Source organism: Chiloscyllium punctatum, chromosome 34 (genome assembly GCF_047496795.1).
Source record: "Chiloscyllium punctatum isolate Juve2018m chromosome 34, sChiPun1.3, whole genome shotgun sequence".
Lineage (NCBI taxonomy): Eukaryota > Metazoa > Chordata > Chondrichthyes > Orectolobiformes > Hemiscylliidae > Chiloscyllium > Chiloscyllium punctatum.
The window spans coordinates 38,715,423-38,732,593 of NC_092772.1; the positions used below are offsets into that span (position 1 = coordinate 38,715,423).

A 17,171-nucleotide genomic window follows, 5' to 3' on the forward strand; every position below is an offset into this window, starting at 1 on the left:
GGAGGGAAGGACAGAGAGAGGGAGAGAGGGAGTGTGAGGGAGGGAGGGAGGGAGAGAGGGAGAGAGGGAGTGTGAGGGAGGGAGGGAGAGAGGGATAGAGAGAGCGGGAGTGTGAGGGAGGGAGTGTGAAGGAGGGAGGGACAGAGAGAGATGGAGGGAGGGAGTGTGAGGGAGGGACGGAGAGGGAGGGAGGGAAAGGGAGGGGGAGGGAGGGAGAGGGGAGAGTGAGGGAGGGAGGGAGGGACAGAGAGAGGGAGAGAGGGAGTGTGAGAGAGGGAGTGTGAGGGAGGGAGAGAGGGAGTGAGGGACACAGAAAGGGAATGAGTGTGAGGGAGGAAGGGAAGGACAGAGAGAGGGAGAGAGGGAGTGTGAGGGAGTGTGAGGGAGGGAGGGAGAGGGGGAGAGAGGGATAGAGAGAGAGGGAGTGTGAGGGAGGGAGTGTGAAGGAGGGAGGGAGAGGGAGGGAGGGAAAGGGAGGGGGAGGGGAAGGAGAGGGGAGAGTGAGGGAGGGAGGGACAGAGAGAGGGAGAGAGGGAGTGTGAGGGAGGGAATGTGAAGGAGGGAGGGACAGAGAGAGATGGAGGGAGGGAGTGTGAGGGAGGGAGGGAAAGGGAGGGGGGAGGGAGGGAAGGGGAGCGTGAGGGAAGGAGGGAGAGGGAGAGGAGGGACATGCGAGTCGAGGGAAAATTGGAAAGGGACAGGGTGAATTTGGAGAGAGCTGGCCAGTGGCTGGTTCCGTCTGACTCTGACCAAGTGCCCGGGGTGGGGACTGGAGGTTCCTTACCTTTCTGTTTGCCAGAGAGTTTGTTCATGAGATAGGATTTGCCAGTCCGGTATAGACCAGCGATCGCTACCACCACCACGGGCTGGCTGATCACCGACAGGATCTGATCCACAGCCTCACGGTTAACCGAGAGTTCACCAGCCTCGCTGTTCTCAATCAGACACACGGGTCTCTCCATGTTACACGGGACAACAATCCTTGCTACCTAAACACACAGAGTAACTGATAACAGCCTCAGTCTGCAGCTCCCAGCACCCAGACACATTGAGGAGGGAGTGGGGTAGGGGGGTGGTGAGAGAGGAGCCAGGCAGTTAAGGGTTTGGGAAATATGAGCTGCACTCCCCAGCGACACTGGAATCGGTGTGCATGCAAACTTCAGCCAACAACCCGTTCTGCCGCTTGGCGTTTTCACAACGAACGCAGCGATGTTGTAATGTTGGAAACACGCCAACACATTTCCGCACAGCAAGATCCCACACAGAGAGACCAAATTCGCCGTCAGTTCCTGGTGACTGACGAATGGTCAAGTGTGTGCCACTGCCTGGTCTTTACAATCTGGATGAGCCACCTCTGTTGCTCCATTACAGGTCAGCTGGGCTGAGAAACACCAAGGGATGTATTCCCCTCCTTGTCCCCTCCCTCACAAGCCTTCAGCGGGGGAACTGTTCTCTCCGGGACACCTCGGTCCCCTCCTCCTCCACTCCCAGCAACCCCCGCCCCCCTTCCTCTGCAACCACAGGAGGTGTAACTCCTGTCTGTTTCCTTTCCCCTTTCCTCAGTATCCGAGATCCCAGTGACACCTTCCAGCCATATACCGAGAGTCAGAGAGATGGACAGCACGGAAACAGACCCTTCAGTCCAACTCGTCCATGCCGACCAAAGGTTCCCAAGACAAACTGGTCTGGCTTGCCTGCATTTGACCCATAATCCCTCTCAACCTTTCCTGTCCATGTTCCTGTCTGTTCAATGTGGTCGCTTCCTGTGGCCGCTCATCCCACACCGCCCCACTGCGTGAGAAAACTTGCCCCTCAGGTCCCTTTTCAATCTTTCCCCTCTCACCTTAAAATCGCACCTTCGGGTTTTGAACTCCCCCCCCCCCCCCCCGACCCTGGGGGAGAAATCTCTTGTCTCTTCACCCTATCCATGTCGGCGGAGCAGTGGACAGTTTGGGAGGATGTTACAGGGTGCAGGGGGCCTTGGATAAACTGCAGAATTGGGCTGAGAGGTGGCAAGTGGAGTTCAGTGCAGCTAAATGTGAGGTGATTCGCTTTGGGAAGGATAACGGGAAAGGCCGAGTACTGGGTCAATGGAAAGATTCTCGGTCGTGTGGATGTGCAGAGGGGTCTTGGAGCTTATGTACAGAGATCCCTAAAAGTTGCCACCCGGGTGGATAGTGCTGTTCTGAAGGCCTACAGGGTGTTAGGGAGAGGGATTGAGTTCCAGAGCCGCGTTACCACACTGCAGCTATACAACACGCTGGTGCAGCCACACTTGGAATATCGTGTGCAGTTCTGGCCGCCATATTTCGGGAAGGAAGTGGGAACATTGGAAAAGGTGCAGAGGAGATTTACCAGGATGTTGCCTGGTCTGGAGGGAAGGTCTTATGAGGAAAGGCTGAGAGACTCGGGTCAGTTCTTATTGGACAGAAGAAGGCTAAGGGGGGGATTTGATGGAGACATACAAGATGATCAGAGGATTAGATAGGGTAGACAGTGAAAGTCTTTTTCCTAGGACGATGACGTCAGCTTGTATGAGAGGGTATAACTACAAATTGAGGGGTGATAGATTTAAGACAGATGTCAGAGGCAGGTTCTTTACGCAGAGAGTGGGAAGGGTGTGGAATGCCATGCCTACCAATGTAGTTATCTCAGCCACATTAGGGAGATTTTAAACAATCCTTCGATAAGCTCATGGATGATTTTGGGATAGTGTAGGGGGACGAGCTGAGAATAGTTCACAGGTGGGTGCAAGATTGAGGACTGAAGGGCCTGTTCTGCGCTGTCTTGTTCTATGTTCTACGTCCTTCCTGATTTTATAAACCTCTATAAGGTCACCCCTCAAGCTCGGATGCTGCAGTGAAAAGGCCCTATCCAGCCTCTCCTTACAACTCAAACCCTCCAGTCCTGGCAACATCCTAGTCAATCTTTCCTGCGCCCTCTCTCCAATTTCATAAAATCCTCCCGACAGCAGGGTGATGGGAAGTGGACACAGGGCTGCAGGGGTGGACTCACAACGGCCCGTACAACCTCAACGTGACATCCCGATGCCGACCCTCCAAGGTCTGAGCAATGAAGGTGAGCGTGCTAAACGTGTTCTTCCCCACCCTGCCGACCTGTGACTCTGTATCTACACGCGTCTGTTCACCAACACTCCCCAGTGGCTCTACCATTAACGGCACAACTCCTGGGAGAAGGTGGGGGCTGCGGAAGCTGGAGATCAGCATCGAGAGTGTGGTGCTGGGAAAGCACAGCAGGTCAGGCAGCATCCGAGGAGCAGGAGAATCGACGTTTCAGGAATAATCCCTTCATCAGGAATAAGGCCCTGTCCTTGTTTGTCTCCATAGAATCCCCACAGTGTGGAAACAGGCAATTCAGCCCAAAAGGTTCACACTCCGAACAGTATCCCAACCAAACCCATCACTCTACATTTCCCCCTGACTATGGCACCTGACCCTACACATCCCTGAACACTATGGGACAATTTAGCACGGCCAATCCACCCTAACCTTCACATCCCTGGGCACTATGGGACAATTTAGCACGGCCAATCCACCCTAACCTGCACATCCCTGAACACTATGGGACAATTTAGCACGGCCAATCCACCCTAACCTGCACATCCCTGCAATCCACCCTAACCTGCACATCCCTGCAATCCACCCTAACCTACACATCCCTGGGCACTATGGGACAACTTAGCACGGCCAATCCACCCTAACCTGCACATCCCTGAACACTATGGGACAATTTAGCACGGCCAATCCACCCTAACCTGCACATCCCTGGGCACTATGGGACAATTTAGCACGGCCAATCCACCCTAACCTGCACATCCCTGGACACTATGGGACAATTTAGCACGGCCAATCCACCCTAACCTGCACATCCCTGGGCACTATGGGACAATTTAGCATGGCCAATCCACCCTAACCTACACATCCCTGGGCACTATGGGACAATTTAGCACAGCCAATCCACCCTAACCTACACATCCCTGGGCACTATGGGACAATTTAGCACAGCCAATCCACCCTAACCTACACATCTTTGGACTGTGGGAGGAAACCGGAGCACCCGGAGGAAACCCACGCAGACACGGGGAGAATGTGCAAACTCCACACAGACGGTTGCCTGAGGGTAGTGTCCAACCCGTGTCCCTGGCACTATGAGGCAGCTGTGCTAACCCACTGTGTCACAGCACCAGCCTTATGCCCATTGAACCCCTCCTCTGTGTGAAAAACGTGTCCTTCTGCTGTCCCTTTTCTCCTGTCGCCTCTGAACCTTGGATCTTTGTTTCCTTGCTGTAGCGCCCAATACCTTGGCTGACTGTGGCATGGTCTTGTCCGTCACTGCCCCCCGGGGCACAGTCGGCACTGAAGGCCGTGGGGCATCATAGAGATCCTCCAGGACGATGGGTCGACCCTGGCACAGACGGCTCACGCAGTGTTCCACCATCCTCGCCAAGGCTGGAACAGACCAGGAAGGGCATCACGTCAACTCTGCCCACGGAGGTGGGGGTGGGATAGTGGGGGTGACGCTGAGGGGAGGCGGGGGGGGGGCACCAGAGGGAGGACAGCAGGTACACACCGTGAGAGTGGAGCTGAGGAACCCATCGGACACGGGAGAGCAGCCCGAATGTAACCTCCTCCCTCCCCTTGGAATCCATTCGGAGTGCACCCAGGCCCTGAGGGAGATGGGGGGAGGCGGGGTAAGAGGGAGATGGGGGGGGTACAGAGGGAGATGGGGAAGGAGGGTACAGAGGGAGATGGGGGCGGGGGAGGGGGGATAGGGGTTACAGAGGGAGATGGGGAAGGGGGGTACAGAGGGAGATGGGGAAGGGGTACAGAGGGAGATGGGGGCGGGGGAGGGGGGATAGGGGTTACAGAGGGAGATGGGGAAGGGGGGTACAGAGGGAGATGGGGGAGGGGGAGGGGGTACAGAGGGAGATGGGGGGAGGGGGAGGGGGTACAGAGGGCAATGGGGGTGAGGGAGGGGAGGGGGTACAGAGGGAGATGAGGGAGGGGGAGGGGGTTACAGAGGGAGTCGAGGGTACAGAGGGAGATGGGGGGAGGAGGATAGGGGTTACAGAGGAGATGGGGAGGGGGAGGGGGGTACAGAGGGAGATGGGGAGGGGGGTACAGAGGGAGATGGGGGAGGGGGAGGGCGGTACAGAGGGACATGGGGGGGTACAGAGGGAGATGGGGGGAGGGGGAGGGCGGTACAGAGGGACATGGGGGGGTACAGAGGGCAATGGGGGTGAGGGAGGGGAGGGGGTACAGAGGGAGATGAGGGAGGGGGAGGGGGTTACAGAGGGAGTCGGGGGTACAGAGGGAGATGGGGGGAGGGGGAGGGGGATACTGAGGGAGATGGGGGAGGGGGAGGGCAGTACAGAGGGAGATGGGGGGAGGGGGAGGGGGATACTGAGGGAGATGGGGAAGGGGGAGGGCGGTACAGAGGGAGATGGGGGGGAGGGGGAGGGCGGTACAGAGGGAGATGGGGGGAGGGGGATACTGAGGGAGATGGGGGAAGGGGGAGGGCGGTACAGAGGGAGATGGGGGAAGGGGGAGGGGGATACTGAGGGAGATGGGGGGAGGGGGAGGGCGGTACAGAGGGAGATGGGGGAAGGGGGAGGGGGATACTGAGGGAGATGGGGGGAGGGTGAGGGGGATACTGAGGGAGATGGGGGAGGGGGAGGGGGATACTGAGGGAGATGGGGGGAGGGGGAGGGCGGTACAGAGGGAGATGGGGGAGGGGGAAGGGGATACTGAGGGAGATGGGGGGAGGGGGAGGGCGGGACAGTGGGAGATGGGGGAAGGGGGAGGGGGATACTGAGGGAGATGGGGGGGAGGGGGAGGGCGGGACAGTGGGAGATGGGGGAAGGGGGAGGGGGATACTGGGGGAGGGGGAGGGGGATACTGAGGGAGATGGGGGGGAGGGGGAGGGCGGTACAGAGGGAGATGGGGGAAGGGGGAGGGGGATACTGAGGGAGATGGGGGGAGGGGGATACTGAGGGAGATGGGGGGAGAGGGAGGGGGAGGGGGATACTGAGGGAGATGGGGGGAGGGGGAGGGCGGTACAGAGGGAGATGGGGGAGGGGGAAGGGGATACTGAGGGAGATGGGGGGAGGGGGAGGGCGGTACAGAGGGAGATGGGGGAGGGGGAAGGGGATACTGAGGGAGATGGGGGGAGGGGGAGGGCGGTACAGAGGGAGATGGGGGAAGGGGGAGGGGGATACTGAGGGAGATGGGGGGAGGGGGAGGGGGATACTGAGGGAGATGGGGGGAGGGGGAGGGCGGTACAGAGGGAGATGGGGGAGGGGGAAGGGGATACTGAGGGAGATGGGGGGAGGGGGAGGGCGGTACAGAGGGAGATGGGGGAAGGGGGAGGGGGATACTGGGGGAGGGGGAGGGGGATACTGAGGGAGATGGGGGGGAGGGGGAGGGCGGTACAGAGGGAGATGGGGGAAGGGGGAGGGGGATACTGAGGGAGATGGGGGGAGGGGGATACTGAGGGAGATGGGGGGAGGGGGAGGGGGATACTGAGGGAGATGGGGGGAGGGGGAGGGCGGTACAGAGGGAGATGGGGAGGGGGAGGGGGGTACAGAGGGAGATGGGGGTAGGGGAACCTGCTCCAGGAGCCGTGGGATTTCGAAATGTGGCCGGAAAAAGGGGGCGATGGTGGGAGATCTCCCCGGGGACAACACGAGGCCCGAAGGCAGCGGTCAATCCCCTCTCCCTCCCTCCACCCTCCTTGCCTCCCTCCCCTCGCCCTGGGTGGTACAACCCACCCCCCCACCCCACCCTGGGTGGTACTTATCCCCCCTCCTCCCCACCCTGGGTGGTACATACCCCCCCTCCCTCCCACCCTGGGTGGTACGTAACTCCTCCCTCCCCCACCCTGGGTGGTACCTACCCTTCCTCCCCCCCCCATCCTGGGTGGTACGTACCCCCTCCCTCCCCCACCCTGGATGGTACATACCCCATCCCAACGCCCCCCCCCCCCCACCCTGGGGGGTAAGTACCCCCTCCCTCCCCCACCCTGGGTGGTACGTACCCTCCCTCCCCCCACCCTGGGTGGTACATACCCCACCTCTCCCCTCCCACCTCCCCCCCACCCTGGGTGGTATATACCCCACCCCTGCCCCACCCCCACCCTGGGTGGTACATACCCCACCCCTGCCCCACCCCCACCCTGGGTGGTACATACCCCACCCCTGCCCCACCCCCACCCTGGGTGGTACGTACCCCACCCCTCCCCCCCCCTCCTCCCCACCCTGGGTGGTACGTACCCTGCCCGTTGACCACGCTGTCCCCTTGTAGCCTCTTTGGCCTCACTCCCAGCACATGTCCCCTCAGCCTCTCCATCTGCAGCTGGAAATCATGGGCCAGCTCCCCCCCCAGGACCTGGTCCAACCTCCGGTCACCAGCCTCAGGACACGGGTGGCTGAACTCGAAGCACGTCCTGTGGCCGAATCTCTCCATCAGGAAGCGGCTGACCGAGGAGCCATCATCGGGACCTGCAGGAGGGAGAACAGTGGAAACAAAAACAGCACGAGACGCCCGGCCGGAGAACAGCCAACCTCACAAAGCAAACTGACTCCCAGCTCTGTGGCACAGTGGGCATCGAGAGGCCATTCGGTCCATCGAATCTGCACCATCATTCAAGGGGATCCTGGCTAACCTCATAACCCTCTGCTCTCCTGCCTCGTCCTCCCATTACTGAATGAAAATCTATTGTGCCTCGAATATCCTCAATGTCACAGACTCGACAGCCCTCTGGGTGGGGAAGGGGTGGAGAGAGAATTCCACATATAATCACCACCTCCCATTCCCAATATCCTGCCAGGGGAAGGTGATGGGGAATGAGCCATTCTCTCCCTGTTGTGTGGGCTGGGGGAGAGAGAGGGAGCACAGTATGAGGTGTCCATCGGGTCTTTTTGAACAGAGATGGAGAGTCATTTCCTCACTCACTGAATCGTGGGAATTCTTAATCCAAAAGAGCTGAGCAAACTCAGTCATTGATTATATTCAATACAGCGAGCAGTGGATTGGTCAGTACTCAGGGATTTAAAGAGTTTTCGGGGGTGAATGTGCCTGAACGCACTGTTGGTGGTTCTCACCTGAAACTTCTCAAGGTTCTGAGTGACAGGCATAAGGCATGGTATGGGCGCCTCCTTCCTCAGTGTGATGGAGGGTCAGTGCTGAGGGAGGGCCGCACTGTGGGAGGGTCAGTACTGAGGGAGTGGGCACTGTGGGAGGGTCAGTGCTGAGGGAGTGGGCACTGTGGGAGGGTCAGTGCTGAGGGAGGGCCGCACTGTCGGAGGGTCAGTGCTGAGGGAGTGTCACACTGTCGGAGGGTCAGTGCTGAGGGAGTGTCACACTGTCGGAGGGTCAGTGCTGAGGGAGAGCCGCACTGTCGGAGGGTCAGTGCTGAGGGAGTGCCGCACTGTCAGAGGGTCAGTGCTGAGGGAGTGCCGCACTGTCAGAGGGTCAGTGCTGAGGGAGTGCCGCACTGTCGGAGGGTCAGTGCTGAGCGAGAGGGCACTGTGGGAGGGTCAGTGCTGAGGGAGTGCCGCACTGTCGGAGGGTCAGTGCTGAGGGAGTGTCACACTGTCGGAGGGTCAGTGCTGAGGGAGTGTCACACTGTCGGAGGGTCAGTGCTGAGGGAGAGCCGCACTGTCGGAGGGTCAGTGCTGAGGGAGAGCCGCACTGTCGGAGGGTCAGTGCTGAGGGAGTGCCGCACTGTCAGAGGGTCAGTGCTGAGGGAGTGCCGCACTCTCAGAGGGTCAGTGCTGAGGGAGTGCCGCACTGTCGGAGGGTCAGTGCTGAGGGAGAGGGCACTGTCGGAGGGTCAGTGCTGAGGGAGTGCCGCACTGACGGGGGGTCAGTGCTGAGGGAGTGCCGCACTGTCGGAGGGTCAGTGCTGAGGGAGTGCCGCATCGTCGGAGGGTCAGTGCTGAGGGAGTGCCGCACTGTCAGAGGGTCAGTGCTGAGGGAGTGTCACACTGTCGGAGGGTCAGTGCAGAGGGAGAGCCACACTGTCGGAGGGTCAGTGCTGAGGGAGTGCCGCACTGTCAGAGGGTCAGTGCCGAGGGAGTGCCGCACTGTCGGAGGGTCAGTGCTGAGGAAGTGCCGCACTGTCAGAGGGTCAGTGCTGAGGGAGTGCCGCACTGTCGGAGTGTCAGTGCTGAGGGAGTGCCGCACTGTCGGAGGGTCAGTGCTGAGGGAGTGCCGCACTGTCGGAGGGTCAGTGCTGAGGGAGTGCCGCACTGTCGGAGGGTCAGTGCTGAGGGAGTGCCGCACTGTCGGAGGGTCAGTGCTGAGGGAGTGCCGCACTGTTGGAGGGTCAGTGCTGAGGGAGTGCCGCACTGTCGGAGGGTCAGTGCTGAGGGAGTGCCGCACTGTCAGAGGGTCAGTGCTGAGGGAGTGCCGCACTGTCGGAGGGTCAGTGCTGAGGGAGTGCCGCATCGTCGGAGGGTCAGTGCTGAGGGAGTGCCGCACTGTCAGAGGGTCAGTGCTGAGGGAGTGTCACACTGTCGGAGGGTCAATGCTGAGGGAGAGCCGCACTGTCGGAGGGTTAGTGCTGAGGGAGTGCCGCACTGTCAGAGGGTCAGTGCTGAGGGAGTGCCGCACTGTCGGAGGGTCAGTGCTGAGGGAGTGCCGCACTGTCGGAGGGTCAGTGCTGAGGGAGTGCCGCACTGTCGGAGGGTCAGTGCTGAGGGAGTGGGCACTGTCTGAGGGTCAGTGCTGAGGGAGTGCCGCACTGTCGGAGGGTCAGTGCTGAGGGAGTGCCGCACTGTCAGAGGGTCAGTGCGGAGGGAGTGTCACACTGTTGGAGGGTCAGTGCTGAGGGAGTGCGCACTGTCAGAGGGTCAGTGCTGAGGGAGTGCCGCACTGTCGGAGGGTCAGTGCTGAGGGAGTGCCGCACTGTCGGAGGGTCAGTGCTGAGGGAGTGGGCACTGTCAGAGGGTCAGTGATGAGGGAGTGCCGCACTGTCAGAGGGTCAGTGCTGAGGGAGTGTCACACTGTCGGAGGGTCAGTGCTGAGGGAGTGCCGCACTGTCGGAGGGTCAGTGCTGAGGGAGAGCCGCACTGTCGGAGGGTCAGTGCTGAGGGAGTGCCGCACTGTCGGAGGGTCAGTGCTGAGGGAGTGCCGCACTGTGGGAGGGTCAGTGCTGAGGGAGTGCCGCACTGTCAGAGGGTCAGTGCTGAGGGAGTGCCGCACTGTCGGAGGGTCAGTGCTGAGGGAGTGCCGCACTGTCGGAGGGTCAGTGCTGAGGGAGTGCCGCACTGTCGGAGGGTCAGTGCTGAGGGAGTGGGCACTGTCTGAGGGTCAGTGCTGAGGGAGTGCCGCACTGTCGGAGGGTCAGTGCTGAGGGAGTGCCGCACTGTCGGAGGGTCAGTGCTGAGGGAGTGCGCACTGTCAGAGGGTCAGTGCTGAGGGAGTGCCGCACTGTCAGAGGGTCAGTGCTGAGGGAGTGCCGCACTGTCGGAGGGTCAGTGCTGAGGGAGTGTCACACTGTCGGAGGGTCAGTGCTGAGGGAGTGCTGCACTGTCGGAGGGTCAGTGCTGAGGGAGTGGACACTGTCGGAGGGTCAGTGCTGAGGGAGAGCCGCACTGTCGGAGGGTCAGTGCTGAGGGAGTGCCGTACTGTCGGAGGGTCAGTGCTGAGGGAGCGCCGCACTGTCGGAGGGTCAGTGCTGAGGGAGTGCCGCACTGTCGGAGGGTCAGTGCTGAGGGAGTGCCGCACTGTCGGAGGGTCAGTGCTGAGGGAGTGCCGCACTGTCAGAGGGTCAGTGCTGAGGGAGTGTCACACTGTCGGAGGGTCAGTGCTGAGGGAGAGCCGCACTGTCGGAGGGTCAGTGCTGAGGGAGTGCCGCACTGTCGGAGGGTCAGTGCTGAGGGAGTGCCGCACTGTCGGAGGGTCAGTGCTGAGGGAGTGCCGCACTGTCGGAGGGTCAGTGCTGAGGGAGTGCCGCACTGTCGGAGGGTCAGTGCTGAGGGAGTGGGCACTGTCTGAGGGTCAGTGCTGAGGGAGTGCCGCACTGTCGGAGGGTCAGTGCTGAGGGAGTGCCGCACTGTCAGAGGGTCAGTGCGGAGGGAGTGTCACACTGTCAGAGGGTCAGTGCTGAGGGAGTGCGCACTGTCAGAGGGTCAGTGCTGAGGGAGTGCCGCACTGTCGGAGGGTCAGTGCTGAGGGAGTGCCGCACTGTCGGAGGGTCAGTGCTGAGGGAGTGTCACACTGTCGGAGGGTCAGTGCTGAGGGAGTGCTGCACTGTCGGAGGGTCAGTGCTGAGGGAGTGGACACTGTCGGAGGGTCAGTGCTGAGGGAGAGCCGCACTGTCGGAGGGTCAGTGCTGAGGGAGTGCCGTACTGTCGGAGGGTCAGTGCTGAGGGAGCGCCGCACTGTCGGAGGGTCAGTGCTGAGGGAGTGCCGCACTGTCGGAGGGTCAGTGCTGAGGGAATGCCGCACTGTCGGAGGGTCAGTGCTGAGGGAGTGCCGCACTGTCAGAGGGTCAGTGCTGAGGGAGTGTCACACTGTCGGAGGGTCAGTGCTGAGGGAGAGCCGCACTGTCGGAGGGTCAGTGCTGAGGGAGTGCCGCACTGTCGGAGGGTCAGTGCTGAGGGAGTGCCGCACTGTCGGAGGGTCAGTGCTGAGGGAGTGCCGCACTGTCGGAGGGTCAGTGCTGAGGGAGTGCCGCATCGTCGGAGGGTCAGTGCTGAGGGAGTGCCGCACTGTCAGAGGGTCAGTGCTGAGGGAGTGCCGCACTGTCGGAGGGTCAGTGCTGAGGGAGTGCCGCACTGTCGGAGGGTCAGTGCTGAGGGAGTCCCGCACTGTCGGAGGGTCAGTGCTGAGGGAGTGCCGCACTGTCGGAGGGTCAGTGCTGAGGGAGTGCCGCATCGTCGGAGGGTCAGTGCTGAGGGAGCGCCGCACTGTCGGAGGGTCAGTGCTGAGGGAGTGCCGCACTGTCAGAGGGTCAGTGCTGAGGGAGTGCCGCACTGTCGGAGGGTCAGTGCTGAGGGAGTGCCGCACTGTCGGAGGGTCAGTGCTGAGGGAGTGCCGCATCGTCGGAGGGTCAGTGCTGAGGGAGTGCCGCACTGTCAGAGGGTCAGTGCTGAGGGAGTGTCACACTGTCGGAGGGTCAGTGCTGAGGGAGAGCCGCACTGTCGGAGGGTCAGTGCTGAGGGAGTGCCGCACTGTCGGAGGGTCAGTGCTGAGGGAGTGCCGCACTGTCGGAGGGTCAGTGCTGAGGGAGTGTCACACTGTCGGAGGGTCAGTGCTGAGGGAGTGCTGCACTGTCGGAGGGTCAGTGCTGAGGGAGTGGACACTGTCGGAGGGTCAGTGCTGAGGGAGAGCCGCACTGTGGGAGGGTTAGTGCTGAGGGAGTGCCGCACTGTCGGAGGGTCAGTGCTGAGGGAGTGCCGCACTGTCGGAGGGTCAGTGCTGAGGGAGTGCCGCACTGTCGGAGGGTCAGTGCTGAGGGAGAGCCGCACTGTCGGAGGGTCAGTGCTGAGGGAGTGCCGCACTGTTGGAGGGTCAGTGCTGAGGGAGTGCTGCACTGTCGGAGGTTCAGTGCTGAGGGAGTGCCGCACTGTGGGAGGGTCAGTGCTGAGGGAGTGCCGCACTGTCAGAGGGTCAGTGCTGAGGGAGTGCCGCACTGTCGGAGGTTCAGTGCTGAGGGAGTGCCGCACTGTGGGACGGTCAGTGCTGAGGGAGTGCCGCACTGTCAGAGGGTCAGTGCTGAGGGAGTGTCACACTGTCGGAGGGGCAGTGCTGAGGGAGTGCCGCACTGTTGGAGGGTCAGTGCTGAGGGAGTGCTGCACTGTCAAAGGGTCAGTGCTGAGGGAGTGCCGCACTGTCAGAGGGTCAGTGCTGAGGGAGTGCCGCACTGTCGGAGGGTCAGTGCTGAGGGAGAGCCGCACTGTCGGAGGGTCAGTGCTGAGGGAGTGCCGCACTGTCGGAGGGTCAGTGCTGAGGGAGTGCCGCACTGTCAGAGGGTCAGTGCTGAGGGAGTGCTGCACTGTCGGAGGGTCAGTGCTGAGGGAGTGCCGCACTGTTGGAGGGTCAGTACTGTGGGAGTGGGCACTGTCAGAGGGTCAGTGCTGAGGGAGTGGGCACTGTTAGAGGGTCTGTGCTGAGGGTGTGCCGCACTGTCGGAGGGTCAGTGCTGAGGGAGTGCCGCACTGTGGGAGGGTCAGTGCTGAGGGAGTGCCGCACTGTCAGAGGGTCAGTGCTGAGGGAGTGCTGCACTGTCGGAGGGTCAGTGCTGAGGGAGTGCCGCACTGTTGGAGGGTCAGTACTGTGGGAGTGGGCACTGTCAGAGGGTCAGTGCTGAGGGAGTGGGCACTGTTAGAGGGTCTGTGCTGAGGGTGTGCCGCACTGTCGGAGGGTCAGTGCTGAGGGAGTGCCGCACTGTGGGAGGGTCAGTGCTGAGGGAGTGCCGCACTGTGGGAGGGTCAGTGCTGAGGGAGTGCCGCACTGTCGGAGGGTCAGTGCTGAGGGAGTGGGCACTGTCAGAGGGTCAGTGCTGAGGGAGTGCCGCACTGTCGGAGGGTCAGTGCTGAGGGAGTGCCGCACTGTGGGAGGGTCAGTGCTGAGGGAGTGCCGCACTGTCGGAGGGTCAGTACTGAGGGAGTGGGCACTGTCAGAGGGTCAGTGCTGAGGCAGTAGGCACTGTCAGAGGGTCAGTGCTGAGGGAGTGCCGCACTGTTGGAGGGTCAGTGCTGAGGGATGTGTCGCACTGTCAAAGGGTCAGTGCTGAGGGAGTGCCGCACTGTCGGAAGGTCAGTACTGAGGGAGTGCTGCACTGTCAGAGGGTCAGTGCTGAGGGAGTGCCGCACTGTCGGAAGGTCAGTACTGAGGGAGTGCTGCACTGTCGGAGGGTCAGTACCCATTGGCTGTGACCCCCATTCTGATTGACTGGAGCCTGTGACAGCTGGTTGAGTAATGCAAACTCCTGCTATTGGTCACTTGACGGCTATCTCTCAATTCTTGCCGCTGTTGTCCACTGTTACCTTGGCCTGTGTGGAGAATGGCGTTAAAGTAGTCATCCGCAACCAGCCTGAAGTCACCCATCCAAAGTTCCAGCTCCGAGTCCCGCACACACCACAGAAACTCCGGACAAATCTCCCTGTGACTGTCAACAGCACCTCCCTGAACATATCTGGGGAGCTTGGTGATGTAGCTGATGGATATTGAGAAAAAGACGTAAAAATTTCTGCTTTCTAACATGCGCAGTGCACCCAGTGAATGGCCTGCCTTCCCCATCCCTCAGAACACCATAGGAGAAGAGAGCTACAATTCCCCAATCTTTCCATCTCTCCCTTTACTGATCTCTCCACCTCTCCCCTTCCCCAATCTCTCCATCTCTCCTCTTCCCCAATCTCTCTCTCTATCTCTCCCCTTCTACAATCTCTCCATCTCTCCCATTCCCAATATCTCCATCACTCCCATTCTCCAATCATTCCATCTTCTCCCCTTCCCCAATCTTTCCATTTTACCTCTTCCCAAATCTCTCCATCTGTCCACTTTCCCAATCTCTCCATCTGTCCCCTTCCCCAATCTCTGCATGTCTCCTGGTTCCCAGTCTTTCAATCTCTCCCCTTCCCCAATCTCTCCCTCTCTGCTTTTCCAATCTCTTCATCTCTCCTTTTTCCCAATCTCTCTGTCTCTCCCCTTTCTCAATCTCTCCATCTCTCCCCTTTCCCAATTTCTCCATCTCTCCCCTTCCCCAATCTCTCCATCTTTCCCCTTCCCCAATCTCTCCATCTTTCCCCTTCCCCAATCTCCCCCTCTCTCTTCCCCCAGCCCAGTGTGACCCTAAATCAAAGTCCTCCCCAAATGGCCATTGAAAACTTACCTCAGTTTGTCCAGAGCCTCCTGGTCAACGGTCCCTTTGCTGTTGTAGATGAAGATGTTGCTGAGGACCAAAGCCAGAGCAAATATCTCGGTTTTTGTGTTTTCATTTATCTGGAGAGAAAAGAGACAGATAGGGTGGGCAGTTAGGGAGAGATTGGCCATTGGAAGGGATGGAGAGATTGGGGTACTGAAGAGAATCATCAAATCCTTACGGTGCTGAAGCAGCCCGTTCAGCCCATCCAGACCCTCCGAAGAGCATCTGACACAGACCAGCCCACTCCACATTCCCCATCTCACTTGCACATCCCTAAACACTACGGGACAATTTCCCACAGTCAATCCACCCTCACCTGTACATCTTTGGGGCTGTGGGAGGAAACCAGAGCAAACCCACCCAGACACAGGGGAGAATGTTCAATCTCCACACAGAGAGCCGCCTGAGGCTGGAATCGAACCCGGGTCTCTGGCGCTGTGAGGCAGCCGTGCTAACCACTGAGCCACCGTGTCGCCTAAAGTGGTGAGGTGGAGAGACTCGGCACACGGACGGATGGAGAGATTGGGGTTTTAGAGTAATGGAGAGATTATGGAAGGGGAGATACTTGGAGACAGGGAGAGATGGAGAGATTGAAGAAGGACAGTGATGGAGAGATTAGTGTGGGGGAGAGAAGACGTGCTTAAGGAAGGGAGGGATGGAGGGATTGGGGAAGGGGGGGAGATGGAGAGATTGGAAAAGGGGAGAGATTGGAAAAGGGGAGAGATGGACAGATGGGGAAAGGGGAGAGAGATGGAGAGATTGGGAAAGGGGAGAGATTGGGGAAGGGGAGAGATGGAGCGAATCGGGAAGGAGAAGATGGGGAGAATGGAGAAGGAGAGAGATGGAGAGACTGGGGAAGGGTAGAGATGGAGAGATTGGGAAAGGGAAGAGATCGTGAGATTGTATAAGGGGAGAGATGGAAAGATTGGGAAAGGGAAGAGATGGAGAGATTGGGAAAGGGAAGAGCTGGTGAGATTGGGGAAGGGGAGAGATGGAGAGATTGGGAAAGGAGAGAGATGGAGAGATTGGGGAAGGGAAGAGCTGGTGAGATTGGGGAAGGGGAGAGATGGAGAGATTGGGAAAGGAGAGAGATGGAGAGATTGGGGAAGGAGAGAGATGGAGAGATTGGGAAAGGAGAGAGATGGAGAGATTGGGGAAGGAGAGAGATGGAGAGATTGGGAAAGGAGAGAGATGGAGAGATTGGGGAAGGAGAGAGATGGAGAGATTGGGAAAGGAGAGAGATGGAGAGATTGGGGAAGGGGAGAGATGGAGAGATTGGGGAAGAGGAGAGATGGTGAGATTGGGGAAGGGGAGAGATGGAGAGATTGGGAAAGGAGAGAGATGGAGAGATTGGGGAAGGAGAGATGGAGAGATTGGGAAAGGAGAGAGATGGAGAGATTGGGGAAAGGGGGAGATGGAGAGATTGGGGAAGGGGAGAGATGGAGAGATTGGGGAAAGGGGGGAGATGGAGAGATTGGGGAAGGGGAGAGATGGTGAGATTGTGAAAGGGGAGAGATGGTGAGATTGGGGAAGGGGAAGGAAATGGGGATGAGGAGATAAGGAGAGATCAGGGAATGGAGGATAAAGTAAGGAAGGGGTAAAGAATGGAGATTGGGGAAGGTGGGTGGGAGGGGTGGTGAAGGGAAGAATGAGTTTTGAATGCACCGATCTAAAGGTAGTTGCTCTGTTCTCTAAGATGCTCACCCCAGCCCTCCGTCCAGATCCCTCTTTCATCATTGACCCTCCTCGAAGTTCCAACGTTACATCTTCCTTCTGATAGGCAGCCAAGCCAATTGTTCCCTTTATGTCTCAAACTGCAAGGCAGCAAAGATACTCGACTGTGGGGGGCTTCGTTCCAACTCTCACTGGTGCCTTCTTACTTCCTGAAAGCTTGCTGGAATCGCAGGTGTCGAAGGAGGCCATTGGGCCCACCATGGCTAGGCCAGCCCTTTGCCAGTTTCTGATGCTCCCCCTCCACCCCCCCCCCCCCCCCCCCTTCCCCAAAGTAGCCCTGAAAAACAGATCTGCTTCCGACCATTTATCTGCACTCGGGACAGAGTCATGGGATCAAGGGTGGCTCATTCAAAACTGAGGCGTGAAGGAATTCCTCCTCCGAAGGATGGTGAATGTCTGGAGCACTCTAGCCTAGGAGGTTTGTGGAGGCTAGATCAATGAAAGACTTCCAGAGGGGGGTAGGGCCAGTGTTTGAAGAAACGGGGAGTTGAGGAGCTGGCACGCAAGAGGAGTAGGTATCGATGGTGGAGCTAGTCAGAGGG

General features: G+C 59.6%; 1 protein-coding gene across 2 annotated transcripts in view; it reads right to left on the reverse strand.

Moving 5' to 3' along the window:
* LOC140458800 (guanylate-binding protein 1-like) overlaps nt 1–17,171 on the reverse strand; it is a 117,731-nt gene that overhangs the window by 52,292 nt on the left and 48,268 nt on the right. For both annotated transcript variants that reach the window (XM_072553439.1, XM_072553440.1), the window contains exons 4-8: nt 14,863–14,972; nt 14,018–14,187; nt 7,292–7,519; nt 4,321–4,469; nt 785–989 (exon numbers count right to left, since the gene is read on the reverse strand). In XM_072553439.1, the coding sequence (XP_072409540.1) occupies nt 785–989; nt 4,321–4,469; nt 7,292–7,519; nt 14,018–14,187; nt 14,863–14,972 (862 nt within the window). The remainder of the gene's footprint in view (nt 1–784; nt 990–4,320; nt 4,470–7,291; nt 7,520–14,017; nt 14,188–14,862; nt 14,973–17,171) is intronic.